General features: G+C 43.3%; 1 protein-coding gene across 1 annotated transcript in view; it reads right to left on the bottom strand.

Moving 5' to 3' along the window:
- Nucleotides 1-1,323: 1,323 nt before the first annotated feature.
- LOC135913695 (DNA-directed RNA polymerase III subunit RPC5-like) overlaps nucleotides 1,324-25,944 on the bottom strand; it is a 33,298-nt gene continuing 8,677 nt past the window's right edge. The window contains exons 5-17 of the mRNA XM_065446278.2: nucleotides 25,144-25,226; nucleotides 22,727-22,825; nucleotides 21,307-21,470; nucleotides 19,140-19,252; nucleotides 15,847-15,947; nucleotides 15,032-15,152; nucleotides 12,208-12,289; nucleotides 11,052-11,111; nucleotides 9,394-9,494; nucleotides 8,788-8,882; nucleotides 6,933-7,120; nucleotides 4,973-5,087; nucleotides 1,324-1,502 (exon numbers count right to left, since the gene is read on the bottom strand). Coding sequence (XP_065302350.2) covers nucleotides 5,034-5,087; nucleotides 6,933-7,120; nucleotides 8,788-8,882; nucleotides 9,394-9,494; nucleotides 11,052-11,111; nucleotides 12,208-12,289; nucleotides 15,032-15,152; nucleotides 15,847-15,947; nucleotides 19,140-19,252; nucleotides 21,307-21,470; nucleotides 22,727-22,825; nucleotides 25,144-25,226 — 1,261 coding nt within the window. The 3' untranslated portion in view covers nucleotides 1,324-1,502; nucleotides 4,973-5,033. The remainder of the gene's footprint in view (nucleotides 1,503-4,972; nucleotides 5,088-6,932; nucleotides 7,121-8,787; nucleotides 8,883-9,393; nucleotides 9,495-11,051; nucleotides 11,112-12,207; nucleotides 12,290-15,031; nucleotides 15,153-15,846; nucleotides 15,948-19,139; nucleotides 19,253-21,306; nucleotides 21,471-22,726; nucleotides 22,826-25,143; nucleotides 25,227-25,944) is intronic.

Here is a 25,944-nt window from a genome sequence, read left to right as displayed (position 1 = left end):
AATTTGTCCACCTGCTTTCCTTAAGCAACAAAGTTGTACTTTCACCCCAAAACACGAATCATATCGATTGTGATAGAGAATTAGACAGCTGTACTAAGCAAGGTTAGCAGTTTTCATCGGCTGCATAATTTGCAGTAAACATTTGCTTACTAACTAAATTAACAAGCATGTTGTCACGTACACAGGCAAGCATGAACGGATCTCTCTGTGCACCAAGGGTGCTAGCTGTTGGAACGCTGGAGTGAGTAAGTGCGGTAGCAGGAGCAAGCGAATCGACCTTCGTGCTGCTTTTAGCCTCAATGCTTCTTCGAAACTTGAGATAACACGGCCTCCAAAACTAGGTGCACGAGAACACAGCGCACACGAAGCCATCCCAGCCATTGTAGCCTTTGTACTCGCTGCAGATCCCATTCCAAATAGAGAGTACACGGCTGCGCTACGAGCAGCAACAGCAGAGTTAGCGCGCTCATCTGCCTCCCTCTTAGTGCGCGATCAATTCCTTTCACCCCCTTTTCGTACGCAACGCTGGACGAACGCAAAGACAGCGTCTGTCAAGCCACCCTCCTAGTTGGCTAACCCTCTTTCGCTTTCCCTATAAAACTGGAATAAAGCGTCCATCAAGCCACCATCCTTAGCTAACCCTCTCGTGCATTCCCTATAAAAGTGAAATACAGCATCCATCAAGCCACCATCCTTCTTGGCTAACTCTTGCGCGCTTTCCCTATAAAACCGAAATACAGCACCCGTCAAGCCATCATTCTTGGCTAACCCATTCACGCTTTCGCCATAAAACTGAAATACAGCATCCGTCAAGCCACCATCCCTCTTGGCTAACCCTCAGACGCTTTCCCTATAAAACTAAAATACAGCGTCTGTCAAGCCACCATCCTTCTTGGCTAACCCTCTCGTGCTTTGCCTATAAAAGTGAAATACAGCGTCCATCAAGCCACCATCCTTCTTGGCTAACTCTTGCGCGCTTTCCCTATAAAACCGAAATACAGCACCCGTCAAGCCATCATTCTTGGCTAACCCATTCACGCTTTCTCCATAAAACTGAAATACAGCATCCGTCAAGCCACCATCCCTCTTGGCTAACCCTCAGACGCTTTCCCTATAAAACTAAAATACAGCGTCTGTCAAGCCACCATCCTTCTTGGCTAACCCTCTCGTGCTTTGCCTATAAAAGTGAAATACAGCGTCCATCAAGCCACCATCCTTCCTGGCTAACCCTCTTGCACTTTCTCTATAAAACAGAAATGGAAATGTCACGTTTTTCAACGCATTTCCTGATATGAGAAAACAAAATCAATAAGAAAAGGCGGGGCACTTGTAATAAACAGTTCATTTTATTGCTCGACCCTAATCACATTAGGACCGTGCGCTTCCCAGAGAAATGGTCTTCTTGAAAACAGCGGGGGTTCTCGTTGCTGAACGAAAAAAACCACCGAATAAATAGGAAAATATGCCACTGCTGTAGATGAGACTGATGATGCAAGTTTGCCCTGGAAATAAAAAAGGGGAGGGGGGGCATATGAACCAACTGCAATGCGGTTGTCAACTGTGATTATTTCTCTTACCTTAAATAGGTTCAAAATAAAGTGCATTCAGTAAAGCAATGCATGCACATTTTGCTCGTTTTCTTCGCATAATGCAGCAAAACCTCGTTATAACAAAGTTTAAGGGGGAGCTACAGTTACTTTGTTATATCTACTACTTATGCAGTCAAACCTCGATATCACAAAGTTGTACTTCGTTGTACTTTGCTAAAGCAGCGAAAGACTTCGTTAAATCGCAAATTTCGTTAATTCGGGGTTTAACGGCACGTGCGGTGCAGATCACGCTGAGACCAGTGCATCGACATAGCCCACGGCATCCGAGATTTTTGGCGTCCCGCGACGCCGTAAGTCTTGAACTCAATGGTTGATCGAGCAGCCGGCGGCCAAAAATTAAAGAACAAAAGGGGTAACAAGATACGGACATTCGTCCTGAACAAAAAAAGAAGAAAAATATGTTACGGTTTCGACAGTAAGGTGGAGCACTGATGGCGATAGCAAAGACAATAACAGATCTCACTTGACGACCACCAAAGTCGGTGTCACGACACGAGTGAACGCTTCGCACCGCATCTCGGAAACTTGAGATTACGTGACTGCCAACGCTAGACGCGCGGATACCCAAGGCGCATGAAGGCACCAAATGTCTCGGCTCGGCCTCTGCACTTGCCGTGGTGACATTATTTCCAAGGCGCGGGGCCCGTGCATGAAGAGATGCAAGCTCTAGGAGAAGGCTGACAGGTGCTGCGTTCTTGCCCCTCTTCCCACTCTCCTGGTGCATACTTGATCACGTTACCACGTGTTCACTCGCTACCCATCCCCCTTGCGCAGAAGGAATCGTCAGCTCTCGTGTTTCTCTGAGTTGTTCACCAGCGCAACCAATGGCGTAGCAGTGTTTCCTGCATACCGTGCCCCGGCGTGTGCACTTCGGCGACGTTTTTGCCGCTCAAACTTTTCAGGCAGGAGGGCGCTTCAAATAACTTTTGCCTCGGCCAACATTTTTATAGCTCTTTTCTAGATTTACTATCCATACAGGTTCCCAAGTACATGGTTGAAATGGCTGAAAACTTTGTTAAATCGAAGCCGTGTCGCGAAATTAGTTTGTTACATCGCGGATTCCAATAAATTGAGGTTTGACTGTACCTATTATTGCACATGCAGTCGACCACAAAATGTGACATAACACGAAATCTGAGAAAAAGTTGAATATATGTGCAGCCTCACAACGCAGCCTAATGTTTGCACTTGCAGCCTCTACCAGTACATGTGAAAAACATTGCGATGTTTGGTTTTACTGGCCGCTGTTACAGGCTGCTCGCAAATTGAACCTTTTCTGAGATCCTGTGGTCCGTAAGCTTTTGTCGTTGACTGTACTGCACTGTGAATCTACATGGACATTTCAAGGGAAATTTCACATCGTTTGTTCATTCCATTATTTTGTTATATCCAGTTTCGTTATAACAAGATTTGACTCTATATAAGACATACTGCTGCTTTTGACTGGTAAAGCAGTGCTGATATCAGAATGAGTACTTCAACATTCTAAAACCCCTTGAGGCAATGCGTGCGTAACTGTGCACGCTAAGGTAAGACAATGAATCAAAAGCAAGAACACTGAAGAAGATAATGATACTTAAAACTTGTTGCATATATCTTGTAACACTTCTGAATGTATGTGTTACAAGTTGAATAAACATGTGTAAACTGTTTTAATAAGACGAGTTGGAACGTAAATGGTTGGGTTCTTGATCTCGGTGTCGGTGTGTCGCCATGTAGTGGATTCATTTCTTTCATTGTTTTTTGCAATGTTTTATATCTGGCATTATGTTTAAGCAGTTGGATAGGTGCTCCTCCAAGTATCCTAGACGTTAAATAATAAATGACGTTCTCGCGTCTGACATTTCTGTCGAGAGCTCTTGCACAAAGACCACATTGCGTAAACTTGACGAAATACAGTGACGATTTGAAATTTATGAACAGTTATCAAGCTGCATGCTATACACGTTATGATGCTGTGGTGAAACTAAATCTTCAATGGATAGAATTATCTGGCACCTGAAGGGGGGAATCTGCCAAAGGAAAACCTTTCGAAATGGTAGTGCTAATATCATCTTAAAGCAAGAATTTTCCAAGCCAAACCATTGCTTCATCTTTGATATTAAATGCCAACTGCAACGAAATTTCACTCTATATATTATAAATGAGCAGTATATACCAATTAATCAAACTCGGCAAAGCTGCAGAGCTGACAATGGTGTAGTTCTAGAGCAGCCTTTAGGCCACACCGTCAGAGACAGTGTCACAGCCATCTTAAATTGGCAACACAGCACGTTTTTGTGAAGGTTGCTGTTTGTTAATTTTGTGCTCGACTACAACCTAGAGCAATATTATCAGCCAATCATTTTCGCAAATATCATCATCATCATCAACAGCCTGGTTACGCCCACTGCAGGGCAAAGGCCTCTCCCATACTTGTCCAACAACCCCAGTCATGTACTAATTGTGGCCATGTCGTCCCTGCGAACTTGTTAATCTCATCCGCCCACCAAACTTTCTGCCGCCCCCTGCTACGCTTCCCTTGGAATTCAGTCCATAACCCTTGATGACCATCGGTTATCTTCCCTCCTCATTACATGTCCTGCCCATGCCCATTTCTTTTTCTTGATTTCAACTAAGATGTCATTAACTCACGTTTGTTCCCCCACCCTATCTGCTCTTTTCTTATCCCTTAACGTTACCAAACGCAAATAATACTACCACGAAAATATACACGCTATAACGCAAATATATACTACCACTTTTGTGAGATTTTGCACGATTCAGCAGCGGATGCACTGGCATAATCAGACGCCAGAGTCTATAGCGCTATGTCAAGCTCGTTATCTACGTACAGTGCCAGGAACGCTGTCGGACGCATACTCCAACGAGTCCGCTGCAGTGTCTCGTGAAAGCGATATGTAGTAGTACTTCTAGAAGTGATCGCTCGAGAATACTGCCCTGGCTGCCTGGTATGTATCTGCAGCCAACGCAGTGGAAGTGGTGATGACGGCACACTCCTATCAGCATGAAAGCTCGTTGAAAAAAAAAAAAATCTGTTTGTGACAGTGAATTCGGCATGTTTCATTTTTTCTGATCACCTACGTGGTGGGCATGCTATACATTTTCTTTTATGAAGCGGGGGCACGTTACACCAGGTATACTTTGATTTTTTCTTACTTTAGGCCTTTGAAAATTGGGTGCATGTAATAATTGGGTAAACACGATAACTGCATCCAGCCACTCATGATACTATCAGCATCCATTATACTGAGCTTTTATTGTATTAGCTACCCATGTTCACCAAATAAAATAAAGCTGAAAATGATAACGTTTAACACAAGGTGCTGGTTAAAGGAAAGGCAAGTAGTGGAATTACTAACCGTTTGTTGGTGCAAACCATGAGTGCTTTGTGCAAGCTGCGTGATGAGCGGCTATTACTTGTCAGTGAGCTGCCTTTGCTGATGATGTGGTGGATGACCTCGACGCTTTGCTTAACTGAAAGAGTAATCAACGTAATTTATGTCACAACCCTTGAAAACACTGTTTCTCTAAAAGATCAAGCAAGGTTTCAGAGCAGGCTGGTTGACATATTCCATCATTAGTACACTTTGAAGTGCTTCAAGTCTTTATTAGTAACAGTTACAGAAAAAAAATTTCAAAATGATCTGTCTAAGATTATTCAGTGAAAAGAATTTTGTTTACACCTTAAGCAGGTCAGCCGTCACAGTCGTTTTTCCAACACCAAAACATCAGATTACAGAATATGTACTCCATTGGCCACAAAGGTGGTAAACAAAAGTACTGCGTCTATAAAATTTTGGTTGAGGAGGTAATACATGCCTTTGGGAGTACTTAGTGCTCATTAATTTTTCACTAGAAGGTGCATCACGTCTACAGCTTTGCTTAGCTTAGATTACTGGTGCTTTATTTTGCCAGTATAAAGTGTCTTTTTCGAGGTCGGCCTTCCAATCCGTAGTTCTGACTCCTAACGTGAAACATATATCATGACGGCTTCCTTGGGCATAAAAATCAGTCTTTTTGCTGTTTTGTAGTTCAACCATCTTAGATGCTACAACCACCTGGTCTTTACGATAGGAAATTGTAGCCTTCAGACAAATTTAAAAGCTTTCTTTTGAAAGGTTGCTATGTACCCTAATAACTTATGAGTCACATGTATCATGTGAAACAAAAAATACTCCCATACCTATGGCAAACACTGAACCAACGCAGATGAAACCTGTCGCACTTGAATAAGTCAAATTCTAGGAGCTACTATTGAGAGCTTGCATGAGAAAGAGCTGGTATATATATACCTTGTTCTCTGATATTGTCACTAGGCAACTGTTGGATGGTGCAGCATGGCCCCTTCTTTCTTACAGAGTGCGTGCTTCATTTTGCATATGTGCGAAGTGGACAAGCAACAATGCTATGGTTGTCAGCTTAGCACTACGTTGTGTCTGCTTGTTGCCTTCTGTGTCCCATTTTTGTGCTGTTTATTCAGAATACTACAGGAAACAGGTTTTTTTGCCTACGCCCCCATATTCTTACAAGGACTTGAGGAAAATAAAGCAAACATGCCACACACAACATGTGAACTGTGACAACCTAAATTGCTTGACACACTTCCGTATCTGTGCCTTTCACGCCGTCTGCGTATTTCAGAGAATCCCCATATGGCATTTGAAAGATATTAGTGGGGGGAAAAAAAAGGACACACACACAGGTCGAGAAGGCGAACACAAGCGCTACTTTTAACTGTTTAGTTAGCTCAAACACAACAAATTTCATTCAAATCAGTTCAGTGCTTGTTTTGTAAGAACATTTCTGTGTGTTCCATCTACTTTAACAGTGAAAGCATAGCCCCCAGCCAAAGCTTACTCTTAAATGCTATGTTTGAAACACGGAAATGCACTCAATGTTTCATCTCAACATTTTTTTTCTTTCTTTTTTTCTTTTCTAAATACCTTACAGGCTCAAAAGGGTATTGCATAAGGGAGTAATAAATCAATTGTGATCATTAGAACTCGCAAATCATATCACTACAAATTGTACAGCACTTATAGAAAAACTACAGAAAGGACGAGGAGGGGAAGGAAAGGAAGAATCATCAGTAGTAAATCAGTGTCAATTATTAACCAGCAAGCAAAATCATTACACTCCGGTGTTACAGGTGAATAAGTGCGTAACATTTCTGTGAGAAAAAAAAAAGGAAAAGAAAGAAAGAACTGCTGCCAGCTGCAAGAATGGCTAGTGTTGCACGTTATCCAAGATAATTCTAGCAACAATGAAGCAACAAGCGAAGTGAGGACAATTCGCATCTAAAAGGAATACTCAGCATACCTTTGTGGCAGGACCGGCAGCCTTTGACAACACGGAACCGCTGGCTTTAGACAGCACGTCCTGGCCGTTGGTCATCAAGCCACTGTCTGAACCGCTGCCGTCGCTGGCCGTCGAGTCATTGCGCGACCGCGCTCGTCTCTTCTGCTGCCGACCTTTCGTGCCGGCTGGCGGCGATTGCATCAACGTGTCTGCACAAGAGACGAGTGTCGTGTGTCCACCGGTTATAGCTAATCTACCTGCACGCTATTGAACATCTCCAATGAAGAGGCTACAGTATCAAATTTTTTTTTTTTTTGAATGCAGTGAATACACCTATCAACAGCTGCATTATGTTGTATAGCAAGCACATGACCCAAATTAATGTGTTTATTGCTCTTATAAGACATTTATGACTTTCCTCACTAGCCCAGTGGCAATGATGTAGTGCTGCTGAGTTTATTCACATGTTTAATCCCGGCTGCGGCAGTCACGTTTCAATGGAGGCAAAACGGAAAACTCTCGTGTAGTTAAATTTCTGTAGGTGGCCAAAGTAAATCCCAGGTGGCCAAAGTAAATCTGGAGCCCCCGCTACGGCATGCGTTGTAATCATATCATGGTTTCGGCACGTAAAACACCAGAACTTAATTTGAATTGAGATGTTCCAGTTCAGAGGAAAGAAAAAAAAGCAGGGTGAGACCATCGCTTGAGAATTTTGAAGCATAGTCACAAAAAAAAGATCAAAAGGCCGAACCATGGAAAAAGCACCCGAGCACAGAATGGCAAGCAGTGGTTTCTTGTCACACCGTATCACTGTGCTGGGTTCAGTGTCTATTGCGCCGCTTGGAAATGCGCTTGGATGTTCAAACACGGAGCTAGTCTTGTGGGCGCTCCAGAGCTAGCGTTGCTGTTGTGACAGCAACAATGTTTTGAAGCATCGACGCCGAGAACTAAAAGCATCAAATGCGGCAAGCAGAAAGCGAGCGGCTTGGGCTGGAGAAAGCGGCGCCAAATGGCATTCAAACCTCCGAAGGACCAAGCCATATCTGGCGTGCTGTTACCAGGGCTCAGCCCGCGGTGTTTGCATTTCCCAAGGATCCTCAAGCGAAAGCAGAAATATAACAGTCTCAGAGAGGGTCGCATTGCGAAAACGTGAACTTCCTGACGTCATGCTCTGTCAAAGCGTTTTCTTATCACCATGCATTCCGGCATACAATGGGGACCCCTCAGGTGAAACTACGACCTCAACCTGCACCTCGAGCATTGAGACAACTGAACAGCATGCGTCAACACATTCCTCTCTGCCACTTTTAGTGTTAGCATCGCCACTCTAACAGCAGTCTTCTAGTTGCGTGGAATAACCTGCTTGCAGAGCCTATTCTACTCCAGAACAACACAATAAGATCAAGTAAGAAACAAATTAATTGTAAGCACCAAGTTCTGCAGCAAGCGGTTTGAAAGTGTAGGGCGCACAAAGACCGAAAAAAAATTATGCAGATCCAACGCACATCTCGGAATTACGTGAAGCGAAGCGGTTAATCAAATGCTCTAAATTTACCCATTTCATTCCTGCATCTCTGATGTGAAAGAAACCAGTGCCCAGGAATTTTTTCTCGTGCACCCATGCTGCGCAATGCGACACATGTGACAATCACATTAAATAGATTGTTGGCATCGGCACAATAAAAGTGTACATGCAATTGCGACCTAATGGTTAGAGCACAGGGCTGCCGCGCTCGAGTACTGAGGTTCAACCGCACCATTGGGCACATAATTCTTCTTTTTTTAGGTATGGGCTATTTAGTAGCACTGCAACAGCAGCCATGGTCAGAAAAGTTGGAGAGGGTTTCCAAAGGAAGGTTCAGTTTAAGGAGCTCACCTTGGGCCTCCTGGCGCGAAAGCCGGAATGACTTTGAAAGGAACTGCTGCTTGGCATCCCAGAGCATCTTCTGCCTCTGGACCACATCTGGATACCTGCAAACACAAAAAGCCAGCTGCAATTAGCAGTACTTCAATTACAGGAAATGGCGTCAATGCTAGTATGTATGCAGAAAGCATGCGGACAAAGCAAAAACCTTCAGTCACTGTCGAAGCTTCTTGTAAGTATTGAGCACTTTTACAGCTCACTTGCTACACAAGATGCAACAGTTCAGTGCAGTGCTCACGGAATGCAACGCGACAAGTTAGAGCAAGCTAATGCACATTCGTTTCCACCGTCTGCACTTGATGTGAAATTGGCACAATTTTCCAAACGAGACAAAAATTGAGGGTTTCAAGTGAATAACCGTACTCGGAAAAGGAATGTCCTTAGAGCCATGGTTTCAACAAAGGGTTGCTGCACTGATGGAGACGTCATTTCTTGTCGAAAAGCTCGCACCAGCAACATTCCTTGCTCGACCACTGCTCATTACAAATGTATAATTTTGCCTTGCACGCTCAGCTGTCAATGCTCGTGAACGAGCCCGTGAATTTCAGCTTAACTTACTTTGCTATGAAATCTCGATCATAAGGCAGCATAAACTCCCAGCCGTCTGGCGTTGGCTTCGCCATCTCCTCTAGAAGTGTTTTGACGTCTATCACAGGGAGCTGAAATTGGAAAACGAGAACCCATTGAACTCTCATCGGAGACAACAACTCCAACCCTGGAGTTGTCACCATCAATTCCTAATGAAAGGAAGCATTGTAATGAACTTTGACAATTGGTTTTGGCAATCCTCGTTTAACATTTTAAACAGGTTCAGTTTCCTTTGAAAGAAAAGAAAAAGAGTACAAATGTACCTCTACAAAATGTGCGTTTTACTATGGTGAAATGCGACTAAACTTTTAAATAGATTCTTTGGACAAAATTTTTGGGCTCTTTTTGTTTCGAACAATGTTTTCAAAAAGCTATGCCCTCGCCTACTGGAATGCAATAGGCTACTTAGGGCTAGCTCCAGAAAGAAAGAACAGAGAAATTAAAATTCAAAAGATAATTCAGAACGTCAAAAGGGGCATGAGTTCCGAACCTGTTCTCTTTATTTACCTTTTCACTATACCTAATGAAACCATACAACCTTAACAGTTTTATGAGCCGAATTCTAATATGTATGCAACTGCTCTCACGGAAGGCTAACAAGACTAAGTTAATCGGAATAATTGGCAATTGCAACAACAATGCAACAAAGAATTCTATATAGTCAATTCCATTCAAAGCAGGGAATGCCATAATGGCTAGACACTTCTACCACTGCATGCATTTGTGAATAAAACAGCAGTGTATCGCGCATAAGGAAAAGTGCAGGCATTCATCATATAACTCAATGTAACGGTAATGGCAAGCTTTCAAGAATATTTCTGAAATCATTTACAACACAAATTGAAAATTCACTTCCTAGTACTAGGCTTTTACTTTTTCTTTAAATGCAACAAATTTCCTTAAAATCACTGCAGTCACTGTTGAGAAAAATGACTTCTCTATTCCCAGATATTTACATAGGAGCTCTCGAGCTAAAGCTTCGTCTTAAAGAGACACTAAAGGCAAATATTATATCAAGCTGAAGTGATAGATTAATGCTCAAAAACGTCTAAGGCGTGAATAATACTAACAACACAGCTTTATCAAATGAGAAATTCAGGTATATGTAGGATACAATCTGAGACTCTACTGGGAATTTCTAGTAATGCTGGCCCGACGAAGTCATAATTCCTCGTTATAACTGTGCCACTAGAACTCAAGCACTGATAATAAAAAGATGATTGCACTGCATTATATGACGGACTCTAATTCTTTAAAATCAAATTATTTAATTCTATTTGATTCTTTGAACTAATTGATATTACCCTTGACAATGACGCATTCACAAACAAAACATGTGCGTCACGCACAAGCAGCCCGAAGGCTCATAAACAATGCGTGACCCGACATGACCTTACGCCCACAAGTTGTGGTTGTGACCCATCAAGTACTTATTCTGTAGACAGCATCGCTGATCCCAGACAACTGCACAACAAAATGCGCAGAGTGAGATTTCTACAGCCATACTAGTACTTACATAGCTTCGATACTGTTGCCTGCCAAGTAAGAAACGGAGTATAGATGCATGGCGAGATCACAAAAAGCATAAGGATAAGAAAAATAATGATTAAAAGAAAAGTAATACTCACCCTCACAGTGTCGGCAAACTTGGCCTGTGTGACAAACCTCGACTGAGTGAAGAGGAACATCTGAAAAAGTGCCCGAAGCAAACTTGAAATTAACTGGTAAAACATATGCTCTAAAATAACTTTACCTCTCTCTTCAGGAAGTGGCACACAATAAAAATCAAGCCCCTCCCTCCCACCCTCGCGTGCACTTTAGTGCATTACCACGGGCTCGCTCCACTTCTACATTCCTCTTGCTCGTGCAGGAAGCCACCATTCTTCTCGGCTTACCATCTCCAGCTTTCACTGCCACCCAAAGAATACAGCGATCGCATGGTGTGCGATAGGATCTTACTGCACTTGGATTTTATTCGTAACATGATTCTGCTCCACATCAAAGGTCGCTCTTCATCCCGTGGTGCACGATTTCAGAGGTGCGCTCGCAGGCGGGGGCTTGTAATTCAACTATTTGACCATTTGCGTCCTCGGAAGTTTCTATTTATTGTCTCAGCATGCTTTCACAGCACCAGTGAAATTTCGTTATATTGAAATCGTGTATGAACACACTTCATTATGAGGTCTTAAATACATGGTGTTCTATGAACAAACTAAAAAAAGTTAAATACTTTGTTATACAGAGAATTTCGTTACATTGAAGTTTGTTATATCGAGGTCTGTATGCAACATCATTTTCTTCAACTGCACATCATCCTTCGGTACTACCCCCTTTTGAGCACAAGTATACGGAACACAGCTCCAACATAAAAACTGAATTTCTCAGCAACACCGACCAACAATTTGAAATGGACAAATGCACTGCAGTGTTTGGTATGCCAAGCCTGAACTGCATCCTTCACTTTCAGGTTACATGCCAAGGCATTGACAATATTCACTTTTCACAGAACCCTTGGTCTGCCCACTTTTGAACAAGGGTGTACATTTAACCTGTGTTTTTGTCATGTCCGTTATATTAGTCAGCAATTCAAAATTGTAAACGTTAAATGCTCATCATTATATGCACATGTGTTTCTTCCCCATTTTCCCATCTTACTCCTACCCACTCATTTGACAATGAAATGCTCCAGAAGAGGCAGTGATGAAAGTTTTCAACGTTCCCAATATCATCACACAACTTGTTCAACCAACAATGTAACTGTAAAAAATACATGTGCCAACTCACCAAAAAGTCACGTGCTCGGCACATCGTGTCAGCTGGAACGCCTGTCTTAGCGCTGAAGCTATCCTTTGGATAGAGGACATCACTGCAGCATGCGAAAATAGAAGTATTACTATAACCTTTTTTTTTTTACTTACAATAAACTGCTTACACACAGACCACGCTACTGGTATGCAAAACAGTCATAGCAAGCTAGTTAAAAAGATAGCTAAGAGAAAAAAACACCTCTGCTGCAGTACAGCAGAATCTTCATGCTTTTTTTCAAAGGAATGTGAAATAGAACGTAACAGCTCTTAAGAGGAAGCTTTAGCTTGGGCCCAGCTCCAACGCGGCCTATTCAAATACATGTAAAAAAGCAAAAACGTTTTTCTGAGATAACCCCTGTACCGATTTTAATGACATTTGTTGCACTTGAAAGAGAAAGTTAAATTCTAGTGACTGTTCGAAGCGGAATTTTGATTTAGGGCTCGAATTTTGTTAAAAAGATTTTCAAAAATTCAGAAGTTTGAAAAAAATAGAAGCACGAAGTTTACAAACTAATAGCTCTGCATCAAGAACAGATATTACGGTTCTGTAAACGGCATCCATTAGATCATTCAAAGCGGACAAATTTCATATGTCATTTTACATCCTTCGTGAGTTTGTTACGTTGTTTACGAGGGTTCTGCAAAAGTTGTAATTACATAATAATAAATTTTTTGAGATTCATGTGTAAGATGTGAAATTTGTCCGCTTTAGATGTGCTATTAGGTACTATTCACAGAATTGTGATATCATCTTTTCTTGCTGAGTTACGGAGTTGTAAACTTGATAGTTTCGTTTTCTAAAAATTTGCAATTTTTGCCAATTTTTTATAAAACATTGACGACCTAAATCAAAAATTCAAAACCAACAGTCACTAGATTTTAAGTTTTTCTTTTAAATGCAACAAACCCCGTCAAGTTCGGTGCATTAGTTGCCGAGAAAAACGAATTCTACTTTTACATGTATTTAGATAGGAGCACCAGAGCTAAAGCTTCCTCTTAATAGCTGCTAGTTCAGTTATTAGATGTCCTGGTGCAAGTACTGTGACCAGGGATGGCACATGCACATGTGTATAATTAAGGGTCATGTACAGTGTTCCCTTTCCACCCTTGATGTCCTTCCCCACATAATGCGAGTCTATTATTAGCAAAGCTGACTAAAGAGAACCGCCGATCGTGCAACGCACGTAAGATCCTTGCCGACCCCAAAAATAAATGTAGCCCTGCGCTTGGCGGATTTGGCCCAGTGCGCGTGGTTCCCGTTAGGTTTTTAACCGCTGCATGCTTCTTCGGGTGCTTCGCCCAACACATTTTCTCCCAGTATGCTTGTGCAGCGCCTGGCTTGTGCGACTTCGGTTGTTTATTGCAAATTTCAGCCACTTGTTGCAACGTACAGTATTTATCTGAATATAAGATTACTACTTTTTTTCCCCCCGAATCCTTAGCTACGAAGCCAGCCCCACCTTCTCTGCCTTTAGGTGTGGCTTCACGGCAGCGCACGCCACCCTGCCGTGAAGCCACACGTAAAAAACAAAATTCGGATATAACCAGCACTCTGTGTGTCGAGGCTCCTTTAAAAGAATATTTTATGCTTGGAAGTTTGGATGAATATTTCATGTATAAATGAATTCAGCGTTTCCTTTATGTGTCGCTCGAAAAGAAATTTTTATTGGAGTTATAAATCCAAATGCTGTGTAGTGGGTCGTCTGGAATGTAGCTGGCTTTTGCATTTAAAAGCATCACTGAACATGCTCCAGTGTGAAAAAGAAAGAAAGAAAGAAAGATTAAGAACTGGACAGAGTTTTTTTAAATTATTAAATAAGTTATGCAGAAACCACTAAAGATGATTGTCGAAGTAGGTGAACCTTCTTTTTTTTGTTCAACTGTCCTTTGGCTAGAGCCGCTTCACATGCTACGTCATCCTTCGCTGATTCATGGGCCATTCCATATGAAACCACATCGATAGTGTTACACGGCATGCCAATTCAGAGCAACGCAGAACACACCCCACCGAGTCTCTCTTAGTGCGGCGAACTGCGGATGCACATCCGCCACGGCATGGATGACATCTCAAGATGTCCTGTCCAATCAGTGATGACGGAGAAGACATTACTTAACTTCTCGTCATTCACAGTGCTTACTAGACTCGAGGTTTAAAAAACCCATTAAAAACAGAAATAAAAAATTCCCCGACGATTACGATAGTACCTAATGCAAAATTTTAGCACAGCTCTATACGTGTTTTCATTTCGCTACATATTGAGGCAAAGAATTTAAGAGAGACATGTAGCAGAGTCGGTGTTCGTCGAAAATCTGATCTGCGGGTCAAGCGTGTCAGCTTTTATGCATGACCCGTTGAAAGCTCCAGTGTAATCGCTGGTACCGCTTGGCTTCTAGAAAGCACTACACGATTTGCGTCGTGCATACAATCACATTACAAAACAATCGCAAACAATGATAATCAGAACAAGCACAAGGAACAGCTGACGCGAGCAGACGACAGTACGAAACGAGCGGTCTAGCCAAGACCAGATACGAGTAGGCATCGAGCGGTCGGGCGGGTCCACACAACACCAGTTTCCCACACACGTCACTGAAGGATGCTCTCAATCGTCTCCACCATCCCCGCTCGCGTCTTTCATCTGCCACTTCGCGTTCACTCTTTCATCTTTCACTGTTGTGCTCATTCGCTCAGTTATGCTGCTGCTCGCCGCAGGAACGGGCCATTAAGAGCTCTGCTCTAAAAATAAAGACACCCACGTGAAAGTCTTCAGAAGCAACTTCTCAATTGCCTTCCCTCTCACCTCTTGACCACCCAACAGCCTTGCACGAGCAGCGCCACCTGCTGCAGAAACCGCACGACAGACGTTGCGTCCGACTTCGGGGGCAGTGCCGACATGAGCTTTGCAAAATCCACAACTTTAGCTGGAAAAAAAAACAAAGAAACAAATCAGTCTTTCAGCGCAGTGCTGATGCTCCTTTGTTACCGCTACTGCTCCTGTCACCCAAAGGCTTAGAGAGCGCGCTCAACGATTGCCACTGTGCAAACAGCTGGCAAGGCTTAGCAGGTACACCCTAAGCTGGCAGCTGCCTGAAAGCATGGCAGTTCAACCGGTATGGGAATGACAAAGCAGAACATGGATTTGCCTAAATTTCACCTTTGCAATTTGATCATTTAAAAATGTATACTGCATTATAAATGCAACAGTTTGCAATACTGGTAACAGTTAAGCTTTAGTGCTATGCTAAAACACCCATAAAGAAAGGTGAAAAATGTTTAAAGTCAGGTGCAAATATCGAGCATGGATTCACGCTTGACTACCAAAAAAGGGGGCAGACCTGCCAAACTTTAAATTTTAAAGATATAACTGTCAAAGCTAAATATACTAAGATTGTGTGAACACTTAATGTTTCACTGCTAGGAAGCCGACCGTTATTTTGAAAAACAAATCACCGACACTGTTCTACAAATATCAAACATTGTGAATAGCAATTATTTCATCTAAGGACCCAGTCTTGTTCAATTCACTGTTACAAATGTTCACATATTTACGCAGCTGCAACCGTTACAAAAATGTCAGATGGACATGCACTAAGGAATACAGCAACGACAACCCACCACTCATAAGAGCAGCCTTGATAAGGTCTTGGATTGGGAGCCTGCTCAGTGCATGCATCGAGACCTCCTGCGAGCTTTTGACAGGCGCCTTTGTGCTGGTGCTGCAGACAGAGAAGAGGAGGACAAAAGAAAGGATGTTACGCAGAAAAGAGTAGCAACGGGCGCGTATGACAAACATGATAAGCCAAAGATAAACACTTTCGGCAGGGTGTAATGAAGAATCCGCCGGCACATCAATACAGTCGAGCCTCAACATAACGAACCTCAATTTAACAAACTTCACTATATGATGAACTATTTCCATTTCCCAATCTTAGTTGCATTGAAAAACATGTATTTATTTTCTTTATTTAACAAAGTAATTTCGTGACACAGTTTTCATTGAACAAAGTTTTTGGCCATTTCAAGCTTTGAGCCTGCGTGGCTAGTAAATCTAGAAGAAGACTATAAAAATGTCGGCTGAGACAAAAGTTATTTCAAGCATCCCTCTGCATGAAAAGTTCGAGCAGCAAAAACGCCGTTAAAGCACATGCGCCGGGACGCGGAATGCAGGAAACACCGCTGCGCCTTTTGTCACATTGGCGAACAACTTGCAGAGGATGTAGGGCGAAGGGCAGCTCGCAACGCTGGGAGAAACGCGAGAGCCAAGGATTCCTTCAGCACAAGAGGGATGGGGAGGGAGTGAACCTGCGGCAATGTGATCAAGCGCAAGCTGAAGGGGGAGGGGCAGGAATGCACGCCTATCTGCCTTGTTCTAGCACACATGTACGTGCGTGGGCCAAGCGCCGTATTTTGGAGGTAATCTCTCTGTGGGCAAGTGCAAAGGGAAAAAGTCAAAATGGTTGTGCCTTCACGCGCATCTTGTTGTTCCCGAGCATTTAGTGTTGGTGGCTCCTCAATCTCGTTTCCAAGACACGGTGCAAAGCGCCTGCTCGCATTGTGACTGAGTTTGTAGTCATCTTATGAGGTGTGTTAATGTTTTCCTGGCACGCGTGACACTGATAAAACTACAAACCTTACTTCGTTTAGTTGTCTCTTTGCTATCGCCCCCAATTCTCCGCCTTACTGATGAAAATGTGACCCCCCCCTTTTTTTATTGCTCAGAACGAATATTCATATCTTTTTGCACTCCTGTTTTTCATTTGCGGGCGCCAGCTGTGGGCGCTAAGTGCAGTTGGCCGTGGCGTCCGAGATTTACGGTACCACACGACAACACAACACGCAAACCTTAGATGCCATGAGCTACGCCGATGCATTGCTCTCGGCGCGATCTGCACTGCACGAGCTGGTGCTCCTAACTGCACTACTATGGCCCGAAGTTCTTGCAACTTGTTTACAAGTGCTTACTACTGCGACAGTGCTATCCACCAGGAATGCTCTGGGAATTTGTGAAATTGCTTTTAATGCTGAAACTTCAAAACCTCAAATTAAAGAAATTTGCAATTTGCCGAAGTTTTTCGCTGCAAGTACAAATTCGTTACATCGAGTTCGACTGTATTTGCAAAATAACAACCCTGCCAATCATCACAAGCCAAGGCAATATGGCACCGCATCCAACAATCGGGCAAGGCATGGTGCGTTTTGAAGTGGCACGCCGAGAGTGCTGAAGTGCCTGCATCAAAAAAATGAGATGGCTTTTTTTTGGCAGATGCAATAATGGTGGTTCCCACTGCAAATGGCCTCGCATGCTTATAACACTTGAAATAACAAAAAAGAAAGTTATTTCATAATTAGTGACTACCCAGCGTTGAATATCCTTGTATTTTTGACGGAAGCAACGCTGTTGAGGCTAAAGACATTGATACGGTGAAATGAACTCAATGAACACACCTCGCTGGCGAGAGCATTATACAGCGAGCATCACTTAGCCCTTTCCATATGACAGCCTGCGAGTGACGCCAATGTCAAAGTGCACTAGTTCAAAGTGACAGTGAATTTTCTTGTCTGGCAGAGTATCAGACTACGATGAACAAGTTTTTATGCAACAGCGTAAATGGCTGCGTGTTGCAGAAAACCTGGGGTCTGTGTCGGCGGAGTCGTCCACGAGGAAAGGTTTTCGTATACACTTAGGCACATATATGTATATGCTACGCCTTGCTATGTGACATGCGGTATGTGCGGGTTACATTACCACACCATTCTAACATTATATCTGCTCAAACCCTGCCTTACATTCTTGAATATGTTATTCCTCGAAATTTTTCAGAATGACAGCCCGCAAACGTCATGAAGCAAAGTACCGACAGCGCATGCCTTTTACGTTAAAAATTCTCAGACTTAAATATTAAAAGTGAAAAAAAAAAAGATAACGGAAAACTGAAAATGACAACTTTTCTGGCACAGCCGTGCACTGCCTACAGGATCGGCCCACACAAGAGGCTGCATTTCTATCAGAGAGAGCTCACCTTTGAGCATAGCGTTTGCTGCCAGCGTTTTCCGGTAACCATTACGGTTGCATAAGCCGTAGTTGGTGGGAAGTGCGAGAAGCAGTCATGGATCTTTGAATGTTATCACATTCCACTGTTGAAGGCGAAGCTTAAGCGTCCTCCAAGATTTTTTATGTGCGCACTCAAGCAACAGGTCAAGTTTACCATGCTAAATATTGATTAACGTGAGACAAAGCCTCCTTCGTGCTTGCTTTGGTTTTGCCTGGTTCGTTTCTTGCGAATTCTCCAAGTAAATCGAGCAACAAAAGCTGAGTCAGTAAGTGTCAAGGCAAAGACTTGAGGTAGCAAAGTGCTATTCAACTTCAGCAGCATGATTTGCCAACAACACAATTCAATTCAGATGGACGTAACAAAAGACGTAAGAGAAAAGCCTTCCTGTGCTGAGCTACAAATGCTGGTTCCCACTTGAAACAAGAAAGATTTACAAAATGCAAGTTTTACGCTTACGCTTTGAACAAAGCATGAGAAGAGCTCAGCAGCGCTTACCTTTGCCTCAGCAAACCTGGCCTTATTCAGCCACTGCGTATTTCTCAGCAAAATCCTGAATGTTTCTTCAGTTTTCAGTGCATCTTAAGAAAGGCTTCCATCACAGAATTCATGGGACCAGACGGAGAGTTCGAATTGTCTGGCTTTCCAAATAACCGATAGTAGACGATGTGCTTTCACCAAACTATTCTTTGGAGACTGTTAACTATTTAATTAATTCATTTGTGTGTGCATTTCTTCAGAACACCTTACAATACTAGCATAAGACAGTCAGCTATGGCTACAGCTATGGGACCCACCAGACGATATGTATAATGTACCAAACTATAGAGAGCAGAACACAAGAAAGAAACCACGCACTTCTCGATGACAAGGTCTTGAAAGTAGTCCTGAAGCGTCTTGGGCAGCTCCGACTCGTCCCGGTCCATTTGTGGGCAGACGAGCATCGCCCTTTCGACACCGGACATCTCGGACTGCAAGCAGGCATAACAGCGCAGTTAGTGGAATGTTCAAATAGATACATTCGTGCCAAATAAACCCTATTAATAAGCTCTAGCTTGGAGACACTTCCTGTTACTCTATGCAAATACATGCAAAGTGCAAACAAACGTGTGGGGACGCCAGACACTCTTGTGGTTGTTCCCTATGCTGGGCTTCCCCGCATTACACACCCAATGGGAAGTCGGTGTCACAGTTAGGCAGCTATGACAAGAGATAACACGAGTGCTCCAGTGCTGGCACTGCCTGACGGTGTGGACAACTTGAAAACGAGAGAAAGTTGCTCCCTTTTTTAAGCTGCAGGACAATAGGCATATTCATCAAGGCAGAAAGCTGGGCTAGTTGGTGTGTCATCATTATTCAAAAGACTAGCGCAAAATAGCAGGGACAAAGACAGAGAAGACGACAGGACGAACGCTCGTCCTGTCGTCTTCTCTGTCTTTGTCCCTGTTATTTTGCGCTAGTCTTTTGAATAATGAAGGCATATTCAGCAGAGTGACACTTATGCTCCACTCTGCTCACATTTCACATGCTTAGGTGGTTGCAAAGAACGATATTGGCTTGCTTTTTTAACGAGCACATCGTCCAGGGACGCCAGCCCCGTGCAGTCAGCTTGACTGCCTATTTAGCCGCCTATGGCGCATATTGGAACACCAGGCCACTGTTGAAAGCAGGAAGGTCAGCACCAAAAGATGGAAAAATATGCTGCCAACTTTACCAGGACACAAAGGGAAACAAGAAAGTCTGTAACGATGGCGGTCGCACAGGCCGAGTCGAGGGAAGTTGCAAATGTCAAAGAACAAGTTCACACACCTGTCTACTTTTACACATGCATTTTACTTGAGCAGTGAAGATCACAATGGCATGTAATAAGATTTTGGCCAAGCAGACAATGCGAGTATTCAAAAAGTGCAGCATCTTGAACAGACTAGATGTAAGTGAGGACACTGAACTGCGGGAAGAAATCAGCGACAAAGCAGCAAGCAGTGTCGACGAAGATGTGGAGGAGTCATTGCTGCAATTGCTTGCGACAAGCGTCGAAAACCATATTAAAATACATGCTCTTTTTCTGGTTGAATGCCTTCTTTTTTTGTCTGAATTGCATTATAGGAATGTTTTCTTTTTCTGACCTTGCAAATTTTGGGAGCAGGCAGGACAAGAAATGAGGCTGGCCTAGATATGAGCAACTACGAACCTCATCCAGTTCGGAGTAATTCGCCACCTGTCAAACAATCTGAGATCTGAAGGATCAAGAAAAGTTCATCCGGCACTCACTACCCCCCACCCCTCCACTTTCGCCTCTTTGTTTATCTGCCGTCCCTCGCTTTTATTTTCGAGGTGGTTTGCCGGCTTTGCTATGGCCGCGCAGCTGGTGTGAATAGATCTAAGTCGATTGGGCACTGCTAGTGTGTCTATACAGTTGGCTCATCAATTACCGACGACCGTTGAAACGACGTGAAGTTGGGTCACCGCGTGTCGAACCCAATTCTGCGTGCCCATATCGGCTGCTAATTAGCTAATCTTGGCACTTTACATAATTCGTGCTGCTTTTGTTGCCGTTCCATCTGTCCGCGTAGCATTACCATTCCAACCGGTCCTGTCGACACGGACAATCCTTGCATCTAACAGAAGCAGCCCCGACCAAAGCAGCACTGTTCTGCGAACTGCGGCATTCAGGCGCTGCGAGTATGATCCCCGTATTGAGCAGACATCGGGAAGCACTTGCAGTGATGGCGTCAGCTGAGCCAGACCATGCGCAGCACGCTCGGCGCTCCTTCTACGTCAAAAGTGAAGTGAAATGCTCGCTTGGGTGGCCTCGAGCACAAGGAGCTCCACAGCGCATACGACATCTGGCACTGTGCGAATCTCTACACAGAATATATTGAATACTTGAAAAATCGAATAGTAGGGTTCGATTTGCGAATTGAACTATTCAGACGCTCACTATCAGATTCGATTTGGTGGTATTCTAGTATCTGCACAGCCCTAATAGTAAGTCAACAACAACAAATAAAGAAATAAAGCTAACCCCATAGTTGTGATACATTGCTTCCACCCATGGCTCGCTTTCCTGCTTCTGGTGGATGAAACGGAATGACTTCTCCCGGGCCTTCTTGGCACGGTCTGTCTCCTGGTTGGCAAACCGTACGGTGACTGCCTTTGGTTCGTCGACCTCCTCCTCCTCTTCTGTGGCTGCATAAGCAAAGGGACAAGGGCACGGTCTTAGAGAGATTCCGCAATCTGTGCACAGGATTTGCAACTGCTTTTGCAGATGAAAGCTTGAGGGTTTCTCAAGACTCACAAGGCCCTGACAGAGCATTGGCAAGGACTGATTGATTGACTGTGTGACCAGCTGGCAGGCCATTGATCCATCTATGAAACCATTTCAACTCACCCGTCTTTCCATCCTTCTGAAATGCCTTCCGCGTATACAGGGAGGTTGATAAATTATTTGATTGGCCAATTAGTGGGTAATTGATAAACTGACTCCCAATTACTCGACCAATTGACAAGTGATTGACTGATTGGCCAGTCGGCATGTAATTTGTGCGATTGGTAGATTAATTTGTGACTTCATGTGTGATTGGTTGACTGGTATTGCATCATTGACAAATTTATGGGCAACTGACCAATCAGCCGACTGATTGGCAGGTAATTGATTAATTGGCTGATCGAAACAACTGACAGAATGCTGGTTTAATCGTCGTAAGGAAACCCAAGGGCACAGGGAGATGCTGTTGCGGAAGGCTTTCGACAAACGCCGACCACCTAGGATTCTTCACGCTGCGCAAAAAGCACAGGAGTTTTGCATTTAACCCCTGCCTGTATGCTGCTGCCACAGCAAGGATTTGTACCGTCAACCTCGTGTTCAAAAGCAGAACACTATAGCTATTAAGCCAGCCCGGTGAGTTTGCAAGGACTAAGGCAAAATTACTTCCGACAACTTGAAAATGATACACTGTAGTCAAAAATAAGCGAACTTTCTTTTTTTCTTACTGCTTGCAAGAAACAAAAGGTTCATATAAAGGCTTAGTAAATGAACCAGCACCAACCAATACAAAGCTGCTAACCAGACAGTGCTTGGCTTGGCTTTTCGACTATGCCATCCTTGTGGTCAGATGTCCAAACAAGCTCCGCTATGCTCAGCCGAAAATGATGTTCAATGATTTCCTTCATCACTTCGTGAAGTCTGTTTTTTAAGCACTTGAAATCAATGTTCAAGAGGTTTCAGTGGTTCCAAGGACTGCTACGAACTCTACGTGCAAGGCTTCTTAACAATGCTACGTCCAACAATGTTTATAAGCTGCATATATTGCATGAGGAATTCCCTTGATTATATTGTTTGCTTGAATGCTGAATAAAAGCCAATGAAATATGGCAATGCGCCGCCAAAACGGGGCACAGCTGTGAGCCAGAAGTTTAGGAAGCATCCCCGAAATTCAGCGCACCTGCTTCAGCTGCCTTGGCCTTCTTGTCCGACTGGTCCAGGTGAGGAAACGACGGCATCATCTGCACGATTGCACTGAGAGGGGACAGGTGAAGTTCACCTGGGGAGAAATAAGAAGGATTCAGTTGTTGCACCATGACACCATAAGTGTAAGTTGACAACTCCTTAAAAAAAAGAAAAGAAAGGGAGAGAGAGAGAAATAAAAAAAAAATAACTATCCAACAATGTGGATGCACATTCTGGGGATGTATTCTCCGACAATCCCTTTCAGCGATACTATCACCTTGGCACACACAGTGTGTGTGCCTTTACCATCGGCACACAGCAGTTGGCTGTTTTAGCGAAACAGGAAAATAAATAGCGCCATCTAGTAGTGCCGGTCTAAGTCAATTTTATGTCACGGTGTCACTGGGCGCTCCGGACTTATGCCGAATAAACGAACATGTCTTTTCAAGTTTGGTTGGTGGTGAAGTGTAGTAGAGACAAGAGAGATTGTAGTTTATAGTACTTTTTTTGGTGGCGGCTTACACATTGTGTTTCGCGGCAATACATTTGTTGAGTGCTGATGGCCTAGCACATTGTGTTGCCTTGTGTACGTCACAAGTTTTGGTGACAGTGTCTCGGCAGTGTTACGTGGTTCTTCGCATGCCGGCAGGAACGACATGCCCGGCCCAGAGCCGTGATCCCGTTCGCCACGATGGGAGAAACTTTTCAGTGGCACTTCCGGTGTCACTTTACAATATCATAAAGAACTGTGCTTCACAACCACATAACTAGCAGCATAATTAATAAAATAAAACATTTCACACTTTCTTTTCAGTTTATTTTTACCTAAAGCAGCCGTAGTCAACCCTAGTCAGTGCTCAGAAGCCATACTGCGGCCAGTTCACTCGACAACTACACACCCGAGCCGCTCCGCACCTCGCACGGTGTGCTCTCGCTTTTGTTGTGAAGCGTTTGAAAGCGCGTGTCAGCAGCGTATGCTGACATCATGGGCAAGTAGTCGCTGGCATTATTTAATGTGCCCATCACCGAGGCGACAGTATAGCCAAAAGTGATCGTCACAGCATACATCCCGATTTGGGAACAACGTGGCACACAACCTGGCCATGAATACAGCAATGCTGCGTGCCGTAAGACAGTGTGGCGACACTCGCAGCTTGAAAAAGTAGAGCCCGAACCACACAAAGACGTTAACAATAATGCAAAAAACAAAACAAAAAAAAAGCTGTCCGTAAGAATACAATCCTTTGCGCATGCAGTCATACATATTATGCGAATGTGCACTAACATTAACAAAGAACTGTTAACTAGTTATTATACATTTACTCCATTATATCTAATAATTCGATATATCCATGTCCATTATATCATGGTTTGGCTAAATTACCTGTCATTGCCTATTTACCCACGCACCCAAAGTATCGGCCCTTTAAAAAACAAAATCTTCCTACACTACCAAACCAAATAACGCCGTACAGTCAACATTTAAATCTTTATAAAACAAGCATGGCACAATTGTCAGCACCAAGCAGATCTCAGGAAACGCTCTTGTGGCTGGATTATAGAAGGATTATTTTTCTTCGATTCTATTTATTATGTATTACATACTGCCGGCCTATTCTCCGGGAGCAGGGATACAAGGACAAGGTAATCCAAGCTGAGTACACAAAATCAAAACGATAGGGAAAAAAAAATCTCGAGACAAATGTGTCGATGTGTACATTCAGAACAAAAAAAAAGAGAGAGAAGTACTTTCTAGGAAAAAAAAAACTTTGTAACATTGGTTTTGGAGAGAAACCGGTTATGGCGAAAAGAAGGACCTGGCGGTGTCATGCCAGCTGATGACAAAAATACTGCCCTTGTATTTAGATGCGTAGAAAGCATTTCTTTCAGCATCAGTCCCCCTAGAAGTGCGGTGCAGTTTCCCCACAATGCACTTTGCAATGCAACAAAGCTCCACCTAAGGGGGCAACATTTGTGGATAACTGGAGACCTTGACTCGTACAAAACTTCTCACCCCATAGTGGCACTGAGGCATGCGTATGAAAATACAGCAATTATGCATCAACAAAAAATTATTTTAAAAGAACTTGATCACCATTATTTCTGGCCGTGAAGAGGTACGAAAAAAATGAAATGTTACTTCAGCTATAATGTAATAGTACAGCAATTAATCATTTGTTTCTTAAACTACTCACAACTGAATCTTCATTCCAGTACATCAGAAACTTCCACGTGAACTGTTTTTTTTTTTTCGCACAAACTCAACATAGCTTGTATGATACATTGGGCAAGGTTAAATGCAGCATGCAGTCTTCCTTACCACTGATCCGGCGTATAATTAAACACCATCAAATGGAAAGTCATAGCTCTGGGCTACAAAAAGAGAGGCAAATCAACAGAAAGAGTCCAAACCTGGCCTGAGAATCCCGACGGCATAGTTTTCAGCAGAGCTCGTCGACTTTGTTGACGTCAGAAGCTGCCGGTCCATCAGGGTACTGTTTTCGAAGAAGCAAGAAAAATGCACACTGAGTACAATCTACATTACAGAAAAATGTTCAAGCAACCTTTAAATTTCCTGAAAATCTTGTAAACCAGCCCCAGTGTAAAAATGTTTACAAACACCGAAAAAGACCAAAAGAGCCTATTTTATGCCTATTGCAATACGAAGGCCTCTCCCAGAAATCTCCCATTACCTCTGTCCTGCACCAGCTGACCCGCCCGAATGCCTGCAAATTGCAGGAAGGTTGCAATTTTTTGTCGGGAACTCTATGGGTTCCTCTACATGAACAGCAAGATAGGCAAAATACACACAACGAAAGCAGCATCAAAACAAGTCTAAGATGGCGGCCACCAGTCACCCCATTCGCAGGTTGCAAGCACGCGAACAAACTGCAACCAAACAAGTTTGGCTAATTTTTGGTCACGCTGCGTCCACCCGGGCGCATATAATGCCGATTTTTAACATATCTTTTTTATTAAATTTAGCTGTCAGATTTCGAAGGGATTCATGAATGCATAAAATTAGCAAAAATACATTTTTCAGAACATTATTTTTTTCCCCTCTATTTATTAACCATTTCAAGACCCATATCCTCCCTTAAGTGGCTGGATGGGTGCTTCGCAAGTATGCCAGCAGACATAAAACAGTTGATATTCTCATGTCTGACGTTCCTGCGAAGAGTTCTCGCATGGAGACCACTTTCTGTAAACTTG

The sequence above is a fragment of the Dermacentor albipictus genome, chromosome 8 (genome assembly GCF_038994185.2).
Source record: "Dermacentor albipictus isolate Rhodes 1998 colony chromosome 8, USDA_Dalb.pri_finalv2, whole genome shotgun sequence".
In the NCBI taxonomy this organism is placed as follows: Eukaryota; Metazoa; Arthropoda; class Arachnida; order Ixodida; family Ixodidae; genus Dermacentor; species Dermacentor albipictus.
The sequence above is the reverse complement of the archived record's forward strand: the minus strand, read 5'-3'. Positions and strand labels throughout refer to the sequence as shown.